This window comes from Hemiscyllium ocellatum, chromosome 12, assembly GCF_020745735.1.
Source record: "Hemiscyllium ocellatum isolate sHemOce1 chromosome 12, sHemOce1.pat.X.cur, whole genome shotgun sequence".
Lineage (NCBI taxonomy): Eukaryota > Metazoa > Chordata > Chondrichthyes > Orectolobiformes > Hemiscylliidae > Hemiscyllium > Hemiscyllium ocellatum.
This window is the reverse complement of record NC_083412.1, coordinates 9,091,159-9,111,018: the sequence shown is the minus strand read 5'-3', so window position 1 is coordinate 9,111,018 and position 19,860 is coordinate 9,091,159. Positions and strand designations below refer to the sequence as shown.

General features: G+C 45.8%; 1 protein-coding gene across 4 annotated transcripts in view; it reads left to right on the top strand.

Annotated features, from left to right (window-relative positions):
• The first annotated feature begins 5,860 nt into the window (after window positions 1–5,860).
• Window positions 5,861–19,860, top strand: part of LOC132820654 (MAP7 domain-containing protein 2-like) — a 139,561-nt gene continuing 125,561 nt past the window's right edge. For all 4 annotated transcript variants that reach the window (XM_060832867.1, XM_060832866.1, XM_060832865.1 and 1 more), the window contains exon 1: window positions 5,861–6,174. In XM_060832867.1, coding sequence (XP_060688850.1) covers window positions 5,928–6,174 — 247 coding nt within the window. In that variant the 5' untranslated portion in view covers window positions 5,861–5,927. The remainder of the gene's footprint in view (window positions 6,175–19,860) is intronic.

Below are 19,860 nucleotides of genomic sequence, written 5' to 3'. Positions count from 1 at the left end.
CCTGTCCCGGTAGTAGAAACTTGGTTGTCAGTGCTACATTCTCCTGAGAGTCCCTCACCACCTACATTTTCCAAAACAGCATATTTGTTTGTTATGGGGATAGCCACAGGAGATTCCTGCACTACCTGCTAGCTGTGCAGGGCAAACGTGAGGACTGTAGATGCTGGAAACCAGAGGCTAGATCAGAGTGGGGCTGGTAAAGCACAGCCGGGCAGGCAGCATCCAAGGAGGAGGAGTCTCCTGCTGCTCTGTTGCTGCCTGACTACTGTGTTTTTTCCAATGCCACACTTTTTGACTCTGACATCCAGTATCTGCAGTCCTCACCTTCTCCTCCTTTACAGAGCTGCAGCACAACCTTACAGCTCTGAAACTCAATCCCCCTGCTAATAAAGCCTAACACACCATTGACTTTCTTAACAAGCCTATCAACTTGGGTGGCAACTTTGAGGGACCTACAGACATGGACCCCATGATCCCTTTGTTCCTCCACATTGCCAAGAATCCTGCCTTTAACCCTGTATTCAAATTCGACCTCCAAAATGAATCACTTCACACTTTTCCAGGTTGAACTCTATCTGCCCAGCTTCTCAGCCCAGCTTTGCTGGTCATTACTCCACTTGTGCACACAGGAATGTATATTAACATAACTTCACATTCACACACAGGAATGTATATTGCTGAACATATCTCCATATGCACAAGCAGTTATTAATATAACTCCAGATGTGCACGCAAGAATGTGTATTGCGAAACATAACTCCACTCCAGAGCAATGTATATTGTCAAGAGTGGGTTTATTTGTAATTTCTACCATATACAACTGATACAGTAAAAACAAGACAGCGTTCCTCCAGGACCAAGGTGCTACATGGACAACACAAACTGCACAAGAGTACAGTCATACAGGGCAGCATAAAGTGCATAAAAAAGTGCAAAATATGCAAGACAGCACAGTAATTCCTGACAAGACAAGACAATAGGCACAGTGGTGTATAAACTACAGTCTAATAATGAGTGATCATTAATAAACCATTGTTTTAGCAACAATTTGAAAAGTTGTGCAAAGAATTGCAGATGGAATGGAGTCTGATCATACTGTGTTATGGAACCTGATGGCTTAGGGAAAGAAACTGTTGCACAGTCTGGCCGTGAGAGATTGAATGCTCTGGTATCTTCTTCCAGATGGCAGGAGGGAGAAGGGTTTGAGTGAGGGATGTATGGGGTCTTCCATAATACTCTTAGCCTTCCAGATGCAGCGTGTGGTGTAATGGAGGGAGAGAGACCCTGATGATCCTCTCAGCTGTCCTCACTATCTGTTATAGGGTCTTACAATCAGAGGCAGTGCAAGTCCCGAACCAGGCAGTGATGCAGCAGCTCAGGGTACTCTCAATGAACCCTCTGAAGAATGTGGTGAGGATGGGGGGGAGTGAACTTTCCTCAGTCTCCATAGAAAGTAGAGATCCTGCTGAACTTTCTTGGCTATGGAGCTCGTGTTGATTCTCCACCTGGTGTATGCCAAGAGATTTGGTGCTCTTCATGATCTCCACAGGGGAGCCGTCGATGTCCAGCAGAGAGTGGACACTCTGTGCCGTCCTGAAGTCAACAACCATCTCTTTCATTTTGTCCACGTTCAGAGACAGGTTGTTGGCTCTGCACCAGTCTGTTAGCCACTGCACCTCCTCTCTGTATACTGACTCATCGTTCTTGTTAATGAGACCCATTACAGTCGTGCCATCAGCAATCTTCATAAGATGATCTGAGGTGTGCATCACTGTCCAGTCATGTGTCAGCAGGGTGAACAGCAGTGGACTGAGCACCCAGCCCTGGGGAACCCCCGTGCTCATGTGATGGTGTTGGAGATGCTGTTCCCAATCCGGACTAACTGAGGTCTCCTTGTCAGGGAGTCCAGGATCCAGTTATAGAGGGAGATATTCAGGCCCAGCAGACTCAGCTCTCCAATAAGATGTTGAGGAATGACTTGGAGGTGCCAGTTGGACTGGGGTGGATAAAGTTAAAAATCACACAACACCAGGTTATAGTCCAACAGGTTTATTTGGAAGCACTAGCTTTCAGAGCACTGCACCGGTGGTTTTGGAGGTTAAGATCATGTTAACAGAATTTATAGCCAAAGCAGTCCAGTGTCATGGACATGTGATATAGTAAACAATCTCAGATTAAAAGTCTTAGTTTTTTGCTCAAAAACTGCATGATTCCATTTAAAACTCTGTAAAACTGTACAGACGGTTTGTCAGTCTGACATAGCATTGGGACACAGATAAACATCACAGCTATTGGTTAAAAGGCTGAGCTATCTTGAGAATGTAATTTAAAAGAAGTTCTAGGATTTGCATATCAAAGAACAGAAACCAGCATAGCCCATTCTAAAAGGTGAAAGTTTTAATCTGAGATTGTTTACTATATCACATCTCCATGACACTGGACTCCTTTGGCTGTAAATTCAGTGAGCATGATCTTAACCTCCACAATCACCGAATGAAGGAGCAGTGCTCCAAAAGCTAGTGCTTCCAAATAAATCTGTTAGGCTGTAACCTGGTGTTGTGTGATTTTCAACTTTGTGAAAGGAGTGATAGTGTTAAATGCAGAGCTGACGTCTATGAACAGGAATCTGATGTTGGTGTCCTTCTTGTCCAGGTGGGTGAGGGCCAAATGGAGAGTGGTGCTCTGTTGAGCGGTTGGGACGATACATGAACTGCAGGGTGTCCAGTTGGGGGGGCAGCAGGGTCTTACTTGGCCTCATCATGAGCTTCTCGAAGCACTTCATGACGATGGGTGTTAGCGCAACGGGGCGGTAGTCATTAAGACAGGGCGCTTGAAGACTGCTTCGGCACGGGGGTGATGGTGCATGCTGGAACTATGGCACAGCTCAGGGAGGTGGTGAAGATATCTGGTGGCATGGTGGCTCAGTGGTTAGCCTCACATCAGTCCCAGGTTCGATTCCAGCCTCCAGCAACTGTCTGTGTAGAGTTTGAACATTCTCCCTGTGCCTGCGTGGGTGTCCTCCAGGTGCTCCGGTTTCCTCCTACAGTCCAAAGATGTGCAGGTCAGGTGAATTGGCCATGCTAAATTGCCCGTTGTGTTAGGTGCATTAATCAGAGGGAAATGTGTCTGGGTGGGTTACTCTTTGGAGGGTCGGTGTGGACTGGTTGGGCAGAAGGACCTGTTTCCAGAAGGGGGTGGACTTTCTCACTGCCATGTCATTTCATGCCTCATACCATGTATAGAAGTTGTTCAACTCATCTCAGAGGGAGATATCACCAGCACAGGCAAGTGATGCTACTCTGTGATTGGGGATGGCATAGATGCCCTTCCACATGCTCCCTGTATCACCACTGTCCTGAAAGTGGCTGAGTATGCTCTGTGTGTATACACACTTCACCTCTATGATGGCCCGGGTCAGGTTGGTCCTTGCTGTTGTTAGGCGCGTCTTGTCATCTGCTCTGAAGGCGGAATCACGGGCGGTCATCCGCAGCTTCTGGTTGGGACGAGAAGTGATGGTCTTGGACACAGTGATGTCGTCAATGCACTTGCTAATGTAGCAAATAACCGATGCCATGTACACTGCAAAGCTGATGGAGTTGCTATTGGTCGCTGCATCCCTGAACATGCGGCAGTCAGTGCGCTCAAAGCAGTTTTGAAGAGCAGAAGTGGCTCCTGCCGACCAGGTTGTTGCCTGCTTCGGAACCAGTTTGACATGTATGACAAGCAATGTGTATACTGGGATGAGCAAAACAGAGATGTGGTCTGAGGAGCCACGGTGGAGCCGGAGCTTTGTGGGTTGGGGATGTTTGTGTCAATCAGATCCAACTGTTGTCCCCTCTCGTTGCAAAGTCCACATGCTGACGGAATTTAGGGAGCACAGTCTTGAGATCCGCATGGCTGAAATCTCCAGCAATAATAACCAGTCCGTCAGGATGTGTGTTCTGTAGTCCATTAATAGCCCATACGGTTCACAGAATGCCTCCTTAGCATTAACACTGGGAGGAATATACATCCCAACTATAAGGACAGTGTGAATTCCAGTGGCCAATAAAATAGCCTGCACCTAACATTCACAAACTCCACCAGCAATGAGCAGTAACTGGAGACTAGCACTGAGTCTTTGCGTCATTTCTTGTTGATGTAGACAACAGACCCCTACCTTATCACCTTATCACACAGAGCTGCACTTCTGTCGGTGTGAAACAAGGTGAGCCCATATAGCTGGATGGCAGGGTCAGGAACTCTTTCGCTGAGCCACGTTTCTGTGAAAACAAGGATGCAACAGTCTCTGAACTCACACTGAGACACCAGCTGCAGTTGGATGCAGTCCAACTCATTGTCCAGGGAGCAGACATTGGAGAGCAGAATGGACAGGAGAGCAGTCCGCGTAGGGTTTGTTTTTAGCTTGGCATGAACTCCTGCCCACTTACCACCCTTCCGCCTCCTCGCACACCATTTCCGATGTCCCAGCACCTGGCCACCAGCATCAGGCGAGGCCAAGGACTGGAGGCCTGGTCTCTGCAGCAAGCCAACAGCTCTCCATCCAGGTTTGTTTTCGGCTGGTTCCTGGACTGGAGCAATGTTTGCAGATTGTAACAGTGTCTGAAAACATCGGGTCCCCTGTTGCTCCTGTACCTGAAATTAAAGAGCCCTCGGTCGGGAAAGACTGCTGTGAGCTACTGCCGTGCTGCTATCTTGCTGAACATAACTCCACATGTGCACACAGGAATGTATATTGACATAACTCCACATGTAGGAGAAAGTGAGGACTGCAGATGCTGGGGATCAGAGCTTAAAAATGTGTTGCTAGAAAAGTGCAGCAGGTCAGGCAGCATCAAAGGAGAAGGAGAATCGACATTTTGGGCATAAGCCCTTCTTCAGGAATTAGTTTTTTGCTGAATTAGATTAGATTACTTACAGTGTGGAAACAGGCCCTTCGGCCCAACAAGTCCACACCGACCCGCCGAAGCGCAACCCACCCAGACCCATTTCCCTCAAAAAACTACGGGCAATTTAGCATGGCCAATTCACTTAACCTGCACATTTTTGGATTGTGGGAGGAAACCCACGCAGACACAGGAGAATGTGCAAACTCCACACAGAAAGTCGCCAGAGGCGGGAACTGAACCCGAGTCTCTGGCGCTGTGAGGCAGCAGTGCTAATCACTGTGCCACCATGCCGCCCATTTTAAAGAAAATAGTTTTAAGCCAGGAAATAACTATGAAGGGTTGTAGCTGACCACAAAAAGAAGCAGCAGGGGCATTTCACAATAAAGCTTATAGTATGATAAGAGAAACTGATAAAAGAACAACCTGTAACAAACAAGGAACAAAGAATGCAGACACGGACAGCAGGATGGCCAGATAAGAAAATAACTAACAAGTGAGGTAATCGGCTTATGATAGGATGGGAAAAGCGAGGTGTGATTCCACAACTTGTAAACCAAATAAGAAAGCTAACAGGCTCTGTTTTGGCACGCATTTCTGCATGATTGCAGAAGCGTCTGGTCCTTGCAAGGCTGTGATAAATTGCTTTTGTTTCCACAGCTTTGTCTCAGGCTCATTGATTTGTGAGTGAGTTTTGTTTCTCACATCCACATGTGCACACAAGAATGTATATTGACATAACTCCACATGTGCACCCAGGAATGCATACTAACATAACTCCACATGTGCAAACAAAGAATGTACATGAACATAACTCCACATTCACACACAGGAATGCATATTGCTAAACATAACTTCACATGTACACACAGGAATGTATATGAACATAACTCCTCATGTGCAAGTGGGAATGCATATTGCTGAACGTAAGAACACAGGAAGATATATTACTGAAAGTGTACATTGCTGAATCGTCCTCGGTGTACATAGGGACAGTTCTGGAGAATCGATGATTAAACAGCGCTCGGTGTTCCCCAGAGGATGAAGGGGATCGGGTCAGTGACAGAGACAGTTCCGGTGCTCACTGGAGGTAGTGAGGCCGCTACCGAGCAGTGCCTGGTATCGCGGGCTGTGAACCCCCGGGCGCTGCCTTCCCCTTCCCCCAGCCCCCTCCTAACGGGGGCGGGGAGACAGTCACTGCCGCACTGCGCTAAGGAGCAGCAGCGGGCCGAGGGAGGCACCGTGAAGATGTCGGAGCTACTGCTGCTGGCTTCACCCCGGCGGGCAGGTAGGGTGGGCAGGCCGGCCAGGAGGCAGCAACCTGGGACAGGCAAGGGCTGGGAGACAGGATGGGAACAGAGGCAGCTACTGCACCCTCGCGGGGGAATTGGGCAGGTATGCTTCCTCAGGGGGTATTAGAGGGGGTTTCTGCACCCTCAGGGGGTATTAGAGGGGGTTTCTGCACCCTCAGGGGGAAGTAGGGGTTTACTGCTCCCTCGGGGGGAATAGGAGGGTTACTGTTCCCTCAGGGGGTAATAGAGGGGGTTACTGCGCCCTTGGGGGGGTAATAGAGGGGTTATTGCTCCCTCAGGGAGGGTAATAGGGGGTTTACTGCTCCCTCGGGGGTAATGGGGGGGGTCTACAGCTCCCTCGGAGGGAATATGAGGGTTACTGTTCCCTCAAGGGGTTGTAGAGAGGGTTACTGCTCCCTCAGGGGGTAATAGAAGGGGGTTACTGCTCCCTCGGGGGGCGGGGGGGTGGAATAGAGGGGATTACTGCTCCCTCGGGGTTACTGCTCCCTTGGGGGATAGGGATAATGGGGAGTTACTGCACCGTCGGGGGGAATAAAGGGGGTTACTGCACCCTCAGGGAGCAGGAATAAAGGGTAAAAACAGTGATTGCAGATGCTGGAAACCAGATTCTGGAGGAGAGTGGTGCTGGAAAAGCACAGTAGTTCAGGCAGCATCCGAGGAGCAGTAAAATTGATGTTTTGGGCAAAAGCCCTTCATCAGGAATACAGCCAGAGTGCCTGAAGGGTGGAGAGATAAATGAGAGCAGGGTGGGGAGAAAGTAGCATATCCTCAGGGGGGAATAGAGGGGGTTACTGCATCCTAAGGGGGGGGTGGAAATAGAGGGGGTTACTGCAACCTTGTGGGGAATAGAAGGGATACTATATCCTTGGCATGAATAGAGGGGGTAGTGCACCCTCAGGAGTGAATAGAAGGGATACTGCACCCTCAGGGGGAATAGAGGAGTTAATTGTATTTCCAGAGGTGAAAGCAGGGGTTATTGCTCCATTAAGGATGAATAGAGGTGTAATGCACCCTCAGGAAGAGAGGTAGTTACTGCATCCTCAAGGGGGACATAGGGGGCGGTACACCATCCTCAGAGACTGTGCATCCATGTAGCTTTGATTTAATTGATTTAAGGTCAGAATTGAAAAGGATCCAGTGATGGATTATTGGCATCATTCATTTTGATCAACAAAAGCTGCAGCCTTCAGTTATATCCCTGTCTTCTGTCAGTCACCTTCATGTGTTTTTCTTTTGTTGTGTCCTTGACTTCAGCTGGTGACTGGCAGATTTGCATTGAGATTCAGGAATTGGGCAGGTTTCTTATTTGTGACTGCCGCTCTCCGATAATCTGTTGACCTTGTGGCATGTAGTTCAGGCGAGTACACTGGTGTCTGATGCACGTGGAAATGGGTAACCTCCAGCCTCGGGCAGGAGGGTGGTGAGACACTGAGATATTCGGAACAGTTAGCACTCCTACCCATGGGGGGATTTCCAGAACTCAGTGATGTTTATTAGCTGCAGAGGGTTACTAATTTACCTCCCCCCCCCCCCCCCCCCCAGTATTCCATACAGGGCATGTGAGAGTTTTCAGTTGACAGCATTGTAACAAACCTGAAGGCAGACAGGGAAAGTGCTGATGTCAGTCACAGAGTTTGTTTGACAAGCAGGGAGTGCACATTAACAAAACATGTCCTTTTCCACCATCAACGGCATCCACTTTCTGGTCGGGAAGAACCAACGTGCTCATCACAAGGGGGCTCTGGGACGATCACAGTCAGATGAATCCTTGGTATGATATCTCATAGAATGCTACAGCACAGAAACACACCCTTCGGTCCATGCTGAACATAATCCCAAACTAAACTCGTTCCATCTGCCCATATCCCTCCAAACCTTTCCTATTCATTTACCTACCTAAGTGTCTTTTAAATGTTGCAACTGTCCCCACATCCACCACTTCCTCAGGAAATTCGTTCCACACATGAACCACCTTCCACGTAAAAAAAAAGTTGCCCCTCATGTCTTTTTTAAATCTCTATCTTCTCACCTTTAAAAAGCCCCCCAGTCTTGAAATCTCCCATCCTAGGGAAAAGAGACCTCTCATTAATCCTACCAGTACCCCTGATGATTTTCTAAGCCTCTGGTGCGCTCCTCAGTACGGCACTGGAGTGTCAGCTTTGAGATTATGATGTTGTGTTCAGGCTTCTGGAGTGAGACTTGAACTCGGAAGTAGAGTGCCACCCACTAGTCCATGGTAGCCCCTCAGGAGAAAGGAGAGCAGCACGCTTGGAAGTGCTGATCTTCTGATTCAAATCTTCTATCCTCGAGCAAACATAAAAGACTCGGTGAGAATAGCAGGGAAGCTCATCATGTTGTTTAGCCTCAGCTCACGTTATTGAGGTTTATTCTCTGCCCATTATTTCATTTGTGTCAAGAGTGACTAGTCTCCAAAAGAACTTTGTGGGCTGTAAAACAAGTCAGCACACTTTGAGGTCATGAAAGGCGCTACGTAAATGCACGTTCTTCCTTCCCTCCATGCTTTCTGATCTAATGTTTTGGGAGTTCAGTGTTTGCTTACATAGCCACAACTTTCATAGCTTTTGATATCTGAGTACTGTGACCAGTTCTGGCCATCCTATAGAAAGGATATTATTAGCTGGAGAGATTCACCAGAATGTTGCTGGGAAAGGAGGGTTTGAGTTGTAAAAAGAGACTGGATTGGCTGGGTCTTTTTTCACTGTAGTGTAGGAGGTTGGGGTGACCTTGTAGAGGTTTATAGAATCATGGGGAGGTATAGATAAGGTGAACTTTTCCTAAGGTTGGAAATTTCGAGACTAGGGGACATATTTCTAAGGTGAGAGGAGAAAGATTTAATGAAGACATCTGGGGCAACTTTTTAACACGGAGAGTGGTTTGTGTGTGGAATGAACTGCCAGAAAAAGTGATGGATGTGGGTCGAATTACAACATTTAAAAGACATTTGGATAAGAACATGAATTGGAAAGATTTTGAGGGAAGTGGACCAAACACAGGCAGTTTAGTTTGGGATTATGATTGGCATGGACTGATTGGAGCAAAGGGTCTGATTCCATGCTGTACGACTATCTGATTATCTCAAAGTTGTTATGAATGCACATGTATTTGTGAGGTTCAAATGCTAACATTTAAAGCCATTTGTGATTGCAAAAAAAAACAATGCTGGAAGAATGATCTTCTTTCAGAATTGGGTAAAAACAAGGACTGCAGATGCTGGAAAACAGAGTATAGATTAGAGTGGTGCTGAAAAAGCACAGCAGGTCAGGCAGCATCCGAGAAGCAAGAAAATCAATGTTTTGGACAAAAGCCTTCATCAGAAATAGAGGCAGGGAGCCTGCAGGGTGGAGAGTTCTTTCAGAATTGCTCAACATATGGTAATTATTTAGTTGGCTCTGTGGTATAGTCATGACCAGTTTGCTTTGTGTCCTTTCATGGGATATGGATGTCACTGACAAGACACGTTTGTCCTCTGTCCTAATTTTAAATTACTGTTTCCATTGTATCCTCTTAAAAAGTTGTCATTGAGCTTAAAGAAAAGCAACGGACTGCAGATGTCAGAGATCAGAAGTAAACGCAGAGAAGGCTGGAGAAACTCAACTGGACTGCAGCATCCATAGAAAGAGAAAACAGACCTGCTGAGCTGCTCCAGTCATTTCTGCTTTTATTTATTATCATTGTCTTGTTTAACTCAACCCGTGTTTCCCTGGAGATGGCTCAGTGGGTAATACATGTTTGCCATTACTCAGTCACGTGGACAATAAAGGTTCTGAAGAGAGGTCATAGGTCAGCAATTATTGCTCAGAGTGTAGTTAAGAGTCAACCACATTGCTGAGAGTCTGGAGTCACATATAGGCCCAGACCAGAAGAGGATGATAGATTTCCTTCCCGAAAGGACATTGGTGAACCAGAGGGGTTTTTAGAACAATCAATGATGCCTGTCATGATTACCATTACTGAGACTAGCCTTATAATTCCCTTATAATTTACTGATTTAATTCAATTTTTAGAACCTGCCAGGTGAAACTGTTCCCAGGGATTAGCTCAGGCCTCTCCATTACTAGTTAATGATGTGCCACCATCCCTTATGGCAGAATTAACTTCAATACAGACTTAGCAGGACTCTACACCTCTGTTTAAGAAAGCCACGATCCCAGATGCCTTGCTGCTGGCTCCTTCAGCGTGTCCTGCCCATCTTTCAAATCCCATATATACGAGCATCCAGGTCCTCCTGCCCCTGCACTCACTTCAGCACTGGTAATGATGTTAATATTCACTGTCCCCATTCCTTCACTTCTCAGTTCTCTGTATTAAATGCTGTCTGTTGCCTTTCTACTCATTTTGTGAGCCTGTCTGTGCTGTCTGGCAGTCAATTAATATCCTCCTTGCTGTTTGGCGCATCTCCAGTTTTGCTGTGATTGACCCGTGTGTAATTTTCCTGTCGATTGCAATGTCTGTGTTATTTCCATGTCAGAATTCAGCAGTGTTGACCTTGGGAGAACCCTTCAGTGTGAGAATCAGCCATTTCTGAAACAATGCAGCAGTCCGTCTGCTTGTCCTTTGTCTGTCTTTGGTAGATGGAGAACACACATTTCACAAATAAGGCACAATACAAAGAGGTTACAATCCACTAACCCCCGATCTGTTAAAAATGATAAATCACATATAAATGTCTGTGAACTCAAAAAAAAACCAGCCTGTGCAATATACAAATTATGGATTTGAGTTAAAAATGCAAAGGGCTATCAAACTTCCGTTTCTACCTTGTAAGCCATATTTTTTAATGTACAGTATATATTTATAATTTTGCTGTTCTTTTATTGTATGCTTTATTTTCATTCAGGATTACTTGCACGATGCTATTAAGCACAATTACTTGCTTCATTTGTATTAGCTTCATGTTCTGACGTCTGGCATAACGTTTGCTGGTATGTGAGATGTAGCCTTGGTTAACATTGAAGTGTTGGGCTCTTCCATCATTGACTTTGGGGATATTTGTGGAGCCTCATCCTCCAATGAGTTGTTTAATTGCCCGCCACCATTCATGACTGAATGTGGCAAGGCTGCAATTCTGATCCATTCCCTATTGAATCACTTAGCTCTGTCTGTCATTTGCTGCTTATACTGTTGGCATGAAAGAAATCCTGTCTGGTAGCTTCACAGGTTGACACCTCATTTTCAGGTATGCTGCTCCCAGCATGGCCTCCTGCACTCTCCATTGAATCAGGATTGATCCCCTGGCTTGATGGTAATGATTGAGTGGCGGGGGATATGTCAGGCCAATGGATCACATATTATGTGGAGTATAATTCTGCTGCTATTGATGGCCTACAGTGCCTCATGGATGCCCAGTCTTAAGTTACTAGGTCTTAGTGGGAGCAAAGTCTGTATCGTTTAGCATGATGTAAGAAATGGCAGATGGAGTTTAATTTAGATAAAAGTTAGGTGCTGCATTTTGGTAAGGTAAATCACACAGTGGTAATATCCCAGGGTGTGTTGCCGATCAAAGAGACCTTGGGATGCATGTTCATTGTTCTTTGAAAGTAGAATTGCATGTAGACAAGGCAGTGATGAAAGTGTTAGGTACGCTTATCTTCATTGGTCAGTGCATTGAATATACAAGATGGAAGGTCATGTTGCAGCTGTACACGACATGATTAGGCCACTTTTGGAATACTGCGTTCAGTTCTGGTTGCTCTTCAATAGGAAAGATGTTGTGAAACTTGAAAGGGTTCAGAAAAGATTTACAAGGATGTTACCAGGGTTGGAGGATTTGAGCTTAATGGAGAGGCTAAATTGGCTGGAGTTATTTTCGCTGGAGTATTGGAGGCTGAGGGGTAATCTTCTAGAAGTTTGTAAAATCAGGAGATACATGGATAGGGTGAATAGCCAAAGTCTTTTCCCCATGGTAGTGGAGTCCAAACTAATGTATCATTAGGATCCAGGTGAGAGGGGAAAGATATAAAAGGGATCTAAGGGGTAACTTTTTCTCACACAGGGTAGTGCGTGTATGGATTGAGCTGTCAGAGGAAGTGGGGGAGGCCTGTATAGTTACAACATTTAAAAGGCACCTGGATGGATATATGAATAGGATGGGTTCAGAGGGATGTCGGCCAAATGCTGACAAATCAGACTAGATCAGTTTAGAATATGGGGTTGACAGAGACAAGTTGGACCGGAGGATCTGTTTCCATGCTGTACAGTTCCATGATTCTCATACTCATCATTCTCCCCCTCAATATCTCAGCAACAAACACACAGCCCTGTTGGAAGTATGTCAAGAGACATTCTGAGGTCGCAAAGCCAGCCATTACTCAGTGCCTTTTTGTGAATCGGGTTTACAGTTCATCACGTTCAGATTCCTAGGTAAGTTTTGGGTGGTACTCCTCTTCAAAACTGGGCACAGCTTAAACATCAGGAGGTTGCCATTTATGATGGAGAATGAGCTTTCACTCAGAGGGTCTTGAGTCTTCGGAGCTCCCTTTCACCAGGAGTTGGGCAGCCAGGGTCCTTGAATATATTTAAGGCAGCGGTCTTGGAGATGTACAGCACAGAACAGATCCTTCCATCCAACTTGTCCATGCCGACCAGATATCCCAACCTAATTTGCCAGCATTTGACCCTTATCCCTCCAAACCCTTCCTATTCATGTACCCATCCAGATGCCTTTTAAATGTTGTAATTGTACCAACCTCGTCCATCACCTATGGCAGCTCTGGATAGATTTTTTTATGAACAAGGGAATCGGTGATTATTGGGAGACAGGCAGGAAGGTAGGGTGGAGGCCACCAACAGATCATACAGTCACAGAATATGGAAACAGACCCTATGGTCTAATGAGAAGACAGTGAGGTCTGCAGATTATGGAGGTCAGAGTTGAGAATGTGTTGCTGGAAAAGCACAGCAGGCCAGGCAGTATCCGAGGAGCAAGAGAATCGACATTTCAAGGCCCGAAACGTCAATTTTCCCGCTTCTCGGATGCTGCCTGACCTGCTGTGCTTTTCCAGCAGCACACTCTCACCTATGGTCCAACGAGTCCATGTCAACCATTATCCCAAACTAAACTAGCCCCACCTGCCAGTGCTTGGCCCATACTCCTCCAAACATTTCCCATTCACGTACTTACCTAAATGCTGTAACAGTGTCTGTATCCAACACATCCTCTGTAAGTTCATTCCACACACTAGCTACTCTCTGAATAAAACAAAATTGCCCCTCATGATGTTGTTTTTAATCTTTTTCCTCTCACCTTAAAAAAAACACACACCTCTAGCATTGATCTCGCCACTATTGGGGAAAAATATCCTTGCTATTCACCTTATGTATTCCTGTCATGATTTTGTAAACCTCATTAAGGTCACACCTCAGCTCCTACACTCCAGTAAAGAGTCCCAGCCAATCTAGCCTCTCCTTCTAACTCAAACCCTGCATTCCCAGTAACATTCTGGTAAATATTTCTGAACTGTCTTCAGCTTAATAATAATTTTCCTCAAACGGGACAACAAGAACTGAATACAGTACCCCAGAGAGGCCTCACCAATATATTGTACAACCTCAATGTGACATATAGCCACCAGAAATAAGAGTGATGAACTTCTTTTTTAGATTAGATTGTTTACAGTGTGGAAACAGGCCCTTCGGCCCAACAAGTCCACACCAACCCGCCGAAGCGCAACCCACCCATACCCCTACATTTACCCCATTACCTAACACTACGGGCAATTTAGCATGGCCAATTCACCTGACCCTCACATCTTTGGACTGGGAGGAAACAGGAGCACCCGGAGGAAACCCACGTAGACACGGGGAGAACGTGCAAACTCCACACAGTCAGTCGCCTGAGTCGGGAATTGAACCCGGGTCTCAGGCGCTGTGAGGCAGCAGTGCTAACCACTGTGCCGCCCGCACTTAGAGCATGAATCAGTAATTAGGAATATGATGTTGTGGCCATAATGGAGACCTGGGTTTCACAGGGGCAGGAATGGTTGGTAGATGTTCCAGAGTTTAGAAATTTAGAAAGAACGGGGGGGTGGGGGTGGGGGGTGTGGGGGGAGGGGAGATGGAAGATGGAGAGGGAGAGGGGGAGTGGGAGAAGGGGGGTTGGGGGGGTGGGGGAGTGGGAGAAGGGGGTGTAGCATTGTTAATCAGAGAGTGTGTCACAGCTACAGAAACAAAGGTTGTTGAGGAAGGTTTGTCTTATGACTCAGTATGGGTGAAAGTTAGGAACAGTAAGGGGAGTAGCCACCGCACTGGGAGTTTCCTATAGACCTCCTAATAGCATTAGGGTGTTTGAAGAACTCATTTGCTGGGAGATTTTGGAAAAATGCGGATATAGCGTAGTTGTTACGGGTGATTTCAACTTTCCCAATATTGACTGGAACCTCCTTAGAGCAGATAGTTTGAATGGTGCCGTTTTTGTCAGGTGTGTTCAGGAGGGTTTCCTTACTCAGTATCTAGACAGGCCGACGAGGGGAGAGGCCATTTCAGATTTGGTGCTCGGCAATGAGCCAGGGCAGGTGTCCTATCTCACAGTGGGGGAATCACTTTGGTGATAGTGACCATAACTGCCTCACATTTACCATAGCTACGGAGAGGGAAAGAAGCAGTTACCATGGCAAGGGAGCTGGGGAAAAGGAAATTATGACACTATCAGACAGGAGTTGGGAAGTACAGATTAGGTGCAATTGTTTCTCAGAAACGGCACAACTGTTTAAGGAGCAGTTGTTGCGAGTGATGCACAAATTTGTTCCTCTGAGACAGGTAAGAAGGGGTAAAATTAAGGAACCTTGGATGACGAGAACAGAAGAACTTCTTGTCAAAAGAAAGAAGGCAACATATGTAAGGTGGAGGAAGCAAGGATCTAGCACAGCTTGAGAGATAACAAGCTTACTAGAAAGGAGTTCAAAAATGGACTCAGGGGAGCCAGAAGGGGGCACAAAAAGGTTTGCGGGAAGGATCAGGAAGAACCTAAAGGCGTTTTACTTATACATAAGGAATAAGAGAATAATCAGGAAGAAGGTAGGGCTGATCAGGGATAGCAGAGGGAACTTGTGCGTGGAGCCTGAGCAGAGAGGGGAAGCCCTAAATGAGTTTTTTGCTTCAGTTTTCGCTAAGGAAATGGACCTTGTTGTGAATGAGAACTTTGAGGAGCTGGGATACAGGCTTGAACAGATCGAGATTAAGGAAGTTGATGTGCTGGAAATTTTGGCAAACCTTAAGATTGATAAGTCCCCAGGGCCAGACCAGATTTATCCTAGGCTACTCCGGGAAGTGAGAAAGGACGTTGCTAAGACACTAGCAAAGATCTTTGCTTCCTCACTCTCCATAGGAGTTGTACTGGAGGATTGGAAGGAGGTGAATGTTGTTCCTCTTTTCAAGTAGGATAATAGGGAAATCCCTGGCAATTATAGACCAGAAAGTCTTACATCTGTGGTCAGCAAAGTTTTGGAAAGAATTCTGAGAGATAGGATTTATGACTATTTGGCAAAGCATAGTGTGATTAAAGACAGTCCGCATGGCTTTGTGAGGGGCAGGTCATGCCTCACAAATCTTATTGAGTTCTTTGAGGAGGTGTCAAGACAGGTCGACGCAGGTCGAGCAGTAGATGTGGTGTATATGGACTTCAGCAAGGCATTTGATAGGGTTCCCCATTGTAAGCTCATTCATAAAGTCAGGAAATATGGGATACAGGGAGATTTGGCTATCTGGATTCAGAATTGGTTGGCTGACAGAAGGCAGAAAGTGGTTGTAGATGGAAAGTATTCTGCCTGGAGGTCAGTGTTGAGTGGGGTCCTGCAGGGCTCTGTTCTTGGGCCTCTGCTCTTTGTAGTTTTTATAAATGATGTGGATGAGGAGGTTGAGGGGTGGGTTAGTAAATTTACCAATGACACAAAGGTTGGAGGTGCAGTTGATAGTATCCAGGGCTGCTGCAGGCTGCAGCGTGACATAGACAAAATGCAGAGCTGGGCTGAGAAATGGCAAATGGAGTTCAACCTGGATAAATGCGAAGTGATGATTTTGGAAGGTCAAACTTGAGTGTTGAATATAGGATTAAAGACAGGATTCTTGGCAGTATGGAGGAACAGAAGGATGTTGGTGTGCAGGTACATAGATCCCTCAAAGCTGCCACCCAAGTGGATAGGATTGTTTAGAAAGCATATGGTGTTTTGGCTTTCATTAACAGGGGGATCAAGTTTAAGAGCCACAAGGTTTTGCTGCAGCTGTACAGGTCCCTGGTGAGACCACACTTGGAATATTGTGTATAATTCTGGTTGCCCTATTATAGGAAAGATACGAAGGCTTTGAAGAGGGCGCAAAGAAAGTTTACCAGGATGCTACATGGACTACAGGGCTTGTCTTACGAAGAAAGGTTGAATAAGCTCAGACTTTTCTCTCTGGAGAGTAGGAGGAAAAGAGGAGACCTGATCGTGGTGTACAAGTGTAATGAGAGGCATGGATAGAGTCAATAGCCAGAGACTTTTCCCCAGGGCAGGAAAGACTGCCATGAGGGGTCATAGTTTTAAGGTGTTAGGAGGAAGGTATAAAGGAGACACCAGAGGTACGTTCTTTACGCAAGAATTGTGAATGCATGGAATGCGTTGCCAGCTGTGGTGATGGAAGCAGCGTCATTGGGGACATTTAAGTGACTGCTGGACATGCACATGGACAGCAGCGAATTGAGGAGTACATAGATTAGGTTATTTCATTTTAGATTCGGATTAATCCTTGGCACAACATCGTGGGCTGAAGGGCCTGTTCTGTGCTGTACTTTCCTATTATCTGTGTTCTATGTGTGGCCTACTGTTGCTCCTGTTTAGTATATCCATCGAAAATGTCAACACAGAGTATAGGGACAGGAGTAGGCCATTCAGTGGGGTTTCTTCTGGGTGCTTCAGTTCTCTCCCACAGCCCAAAGATGTGCAGGTTAGGTGTTGGGCCACAGTAAATTGCCCAGATTAGAATGGTGCTGGAAAAGCACAGCAGGTCAGGCAGCAGCCAAGGAGCAGGAAAATCGACGTTCCAGGCAAAAGCCCATTGCCCCATAGTTTCCAGGGATGTGCAGGCTAGGTGGGTTAGTCTTGGGAAATAGAGGGCTACAAGGATAAGGTAGGGGGTTGGGTTTGGGTGGATGATCTTTGGAGGGTCAGTATGAACTCGATGGGCCAAATGGCTTGCTTCCACACTGTAGGAAAGCTATGCAAATTCAGAACACACAAATGATTCACCATCTCCCATGAGAAAAACTCTAATGACTTTCCCATGAACAGCCATTGACAGCACCACAATTCTGAGAACCTAATTCAATTCTGAGATTCCAACTGTTTACCAAACCAGAGACTTTCCTGATGTTTATGGGCAAACAGTTAGACTTAGGCAGTAGTGCGAAGATGATGTCACTGGACTAATAATAGAGGCACAGGTTCAAAACTCACCATGCTGTCGGTGGAATTTAAATTCAATATTTAATTAATGATTTTAAAAATCTGGAATTAGAAGCCATTTCTGATTATGGAAGCCACTAATGTCCACTAGGGAAGGGAATCTGCTGTCTTTACCTGGTCCAGCCAACACGTAACTCTGGAGCCCAGATGTGCTTGATTGTGATTGGCTGAGGAAGCCACTCAGTTGGATCAAATGTGGTCAACGTCTAAACTAAAGAATGAAACCAGACGCAGCAGGGTAAGAGATGGTTCAGACTCTATTCCCCAACTCTCCATCACCCATTTACTAGGCGAGCCACATTCTTCTTTGTTCTTTTGTTTCCTTTTAGTTTTGTTTCTTCATTTTCTCTTTTGTATCAAAGTTCACCTTTTTTTTAAATGAGGGTGTCACTGACAAGGCAGCGTTTATGGTGCATTTTGGAGTCACTTTCAGGCCAGACCAGTTAAGGAAGGCAGCTTCCTTCCCTAAAGGACATTAGTAACCCAGATGAGTTTTTCCAACAATTGATCCACGGTCATCGTTAGACTTTTCATTTCAGGTATTTATTGAATTCAAATTCCACCACCTGGCAAGACAACAGGAGATGAGAAGTAACTCTGGCAAATGTCAAGGTTATAAATATTTAAAAATGAGTGACATGAGGCCACCACCCCCTGCAGGTTCCCCTCCAAGCCACTCACCATTTTGATTTGGAAATCTGTCGCTTGCTCCTTCACTGTCACTGGGTCAAAATCCTCGGATTCCCTCCCTAACAGCATTGTGGGTCAACCTACTCAAAATGGACTGCAGCTACCTTCTCAATGGCAACTAGGGATGGACAAGCTTACACCACCTGCACCCCGTGAATTAATAAAAAAAATCCTTGGTTGCAGAGCCCAGCGTGATTCCCCTTCCAGAATAAGAGAATGTTGTGATTACGTTAAATCTCTCCCAAGAGTTGCTGGAAAAATGTAATTCCATTTTTTAAAATATGGAACATGAGTCCATTGGGTTGTCAGAGAAATCCGTGATTCATTTAGTACCCTTTAAGTGAGGAATCACTGCTGTGAATATAGCACTTTAATTGCTCTCAAGGTGTTTGTGGTTCAATGCAATAACCTGCAAATAAACTTGGTTTCCGTTACTAAGGTTGTCTGCTTTTTAAAATTTAATTCTTGGGCTGGGTGTGTTTGCAGGATAAGTCGATATTTATTGCCCATCCTAATTGCCTCCGAGAAGATGATGGTGAGTATTTAGAACATTTGACTGTATTGCAATACATGGTTGTGATTGTGAGATGGAGCCAAAATTCATCCGCACAGCATCAGTCAGGGAAGGGAACAAACCGTGATTGACTTAACCCTGAAAGCACCTTGTTGCTGTTGCTGCTTGGGAATGACATGGTGACTTCGTGGTTAGCCTGCTGCTTCACAGCACCAGAAACCCAGATTCAGTTCCAGCCTCCACTATCTGGGATGTGGAGTTTCCCTGTGTCTGTGTGGATTTCCACCAGGATGCTCTGGTTTCCTCCACTGTCCAAAGATGTGCAGGTTAGGTGGATTGGCCATGCTAAATTGCCCATAGTGTCAGGGAGGAGGTGGGTTAGCTATGGTAGTTACAGGGATGTGGGTGGGTCTGGGTGGAGTGCTCTTCAGAGGATCAGTGTAAACTTGATGGGCTGAATAGAGTCTAGATTGGAGTGGTGCTGGAAAAGCACAGCAAGTCAGGTAGCATCCAAGGAGCAGGAAAATCAACATTTCGGGCAAAAGCCCTTCATTAGGAATGAAGACAGGGAGCCTCCAGAGTGGAAGATAAATGGGCCTTGGGCTGAATGGCCTGCTTCCCCAATAGGGATTCTATAATTCTAACATTTCACTTAGCCTAAAGTCGACAGCATAGGCCTCACGTACAGAAAACTAACAGTTAATGCTCAACCTGTCCTTTACCAATAACAGTGCCTGGTGAAGTATTACATAATCAAACCTTAATGGCTACAAGTGGGGAAGTTATGAATTATTAAAGTGGATTAATAGCCGTTATGCTTTGAGGTGTGTATTGAATAGCAGGATTCCTTACATCTACTGAGCAGTTCATCATCAGTTGCATTTTTTTCAATCTAATGCAGCCTCTCAAACAACCCTTGTCATTATTCAGCACTAGCATTTATTTCAATTTTTCTTGACTAATTAGCTATTTAACATTTATTTTAATTCTTACCTGCCCCC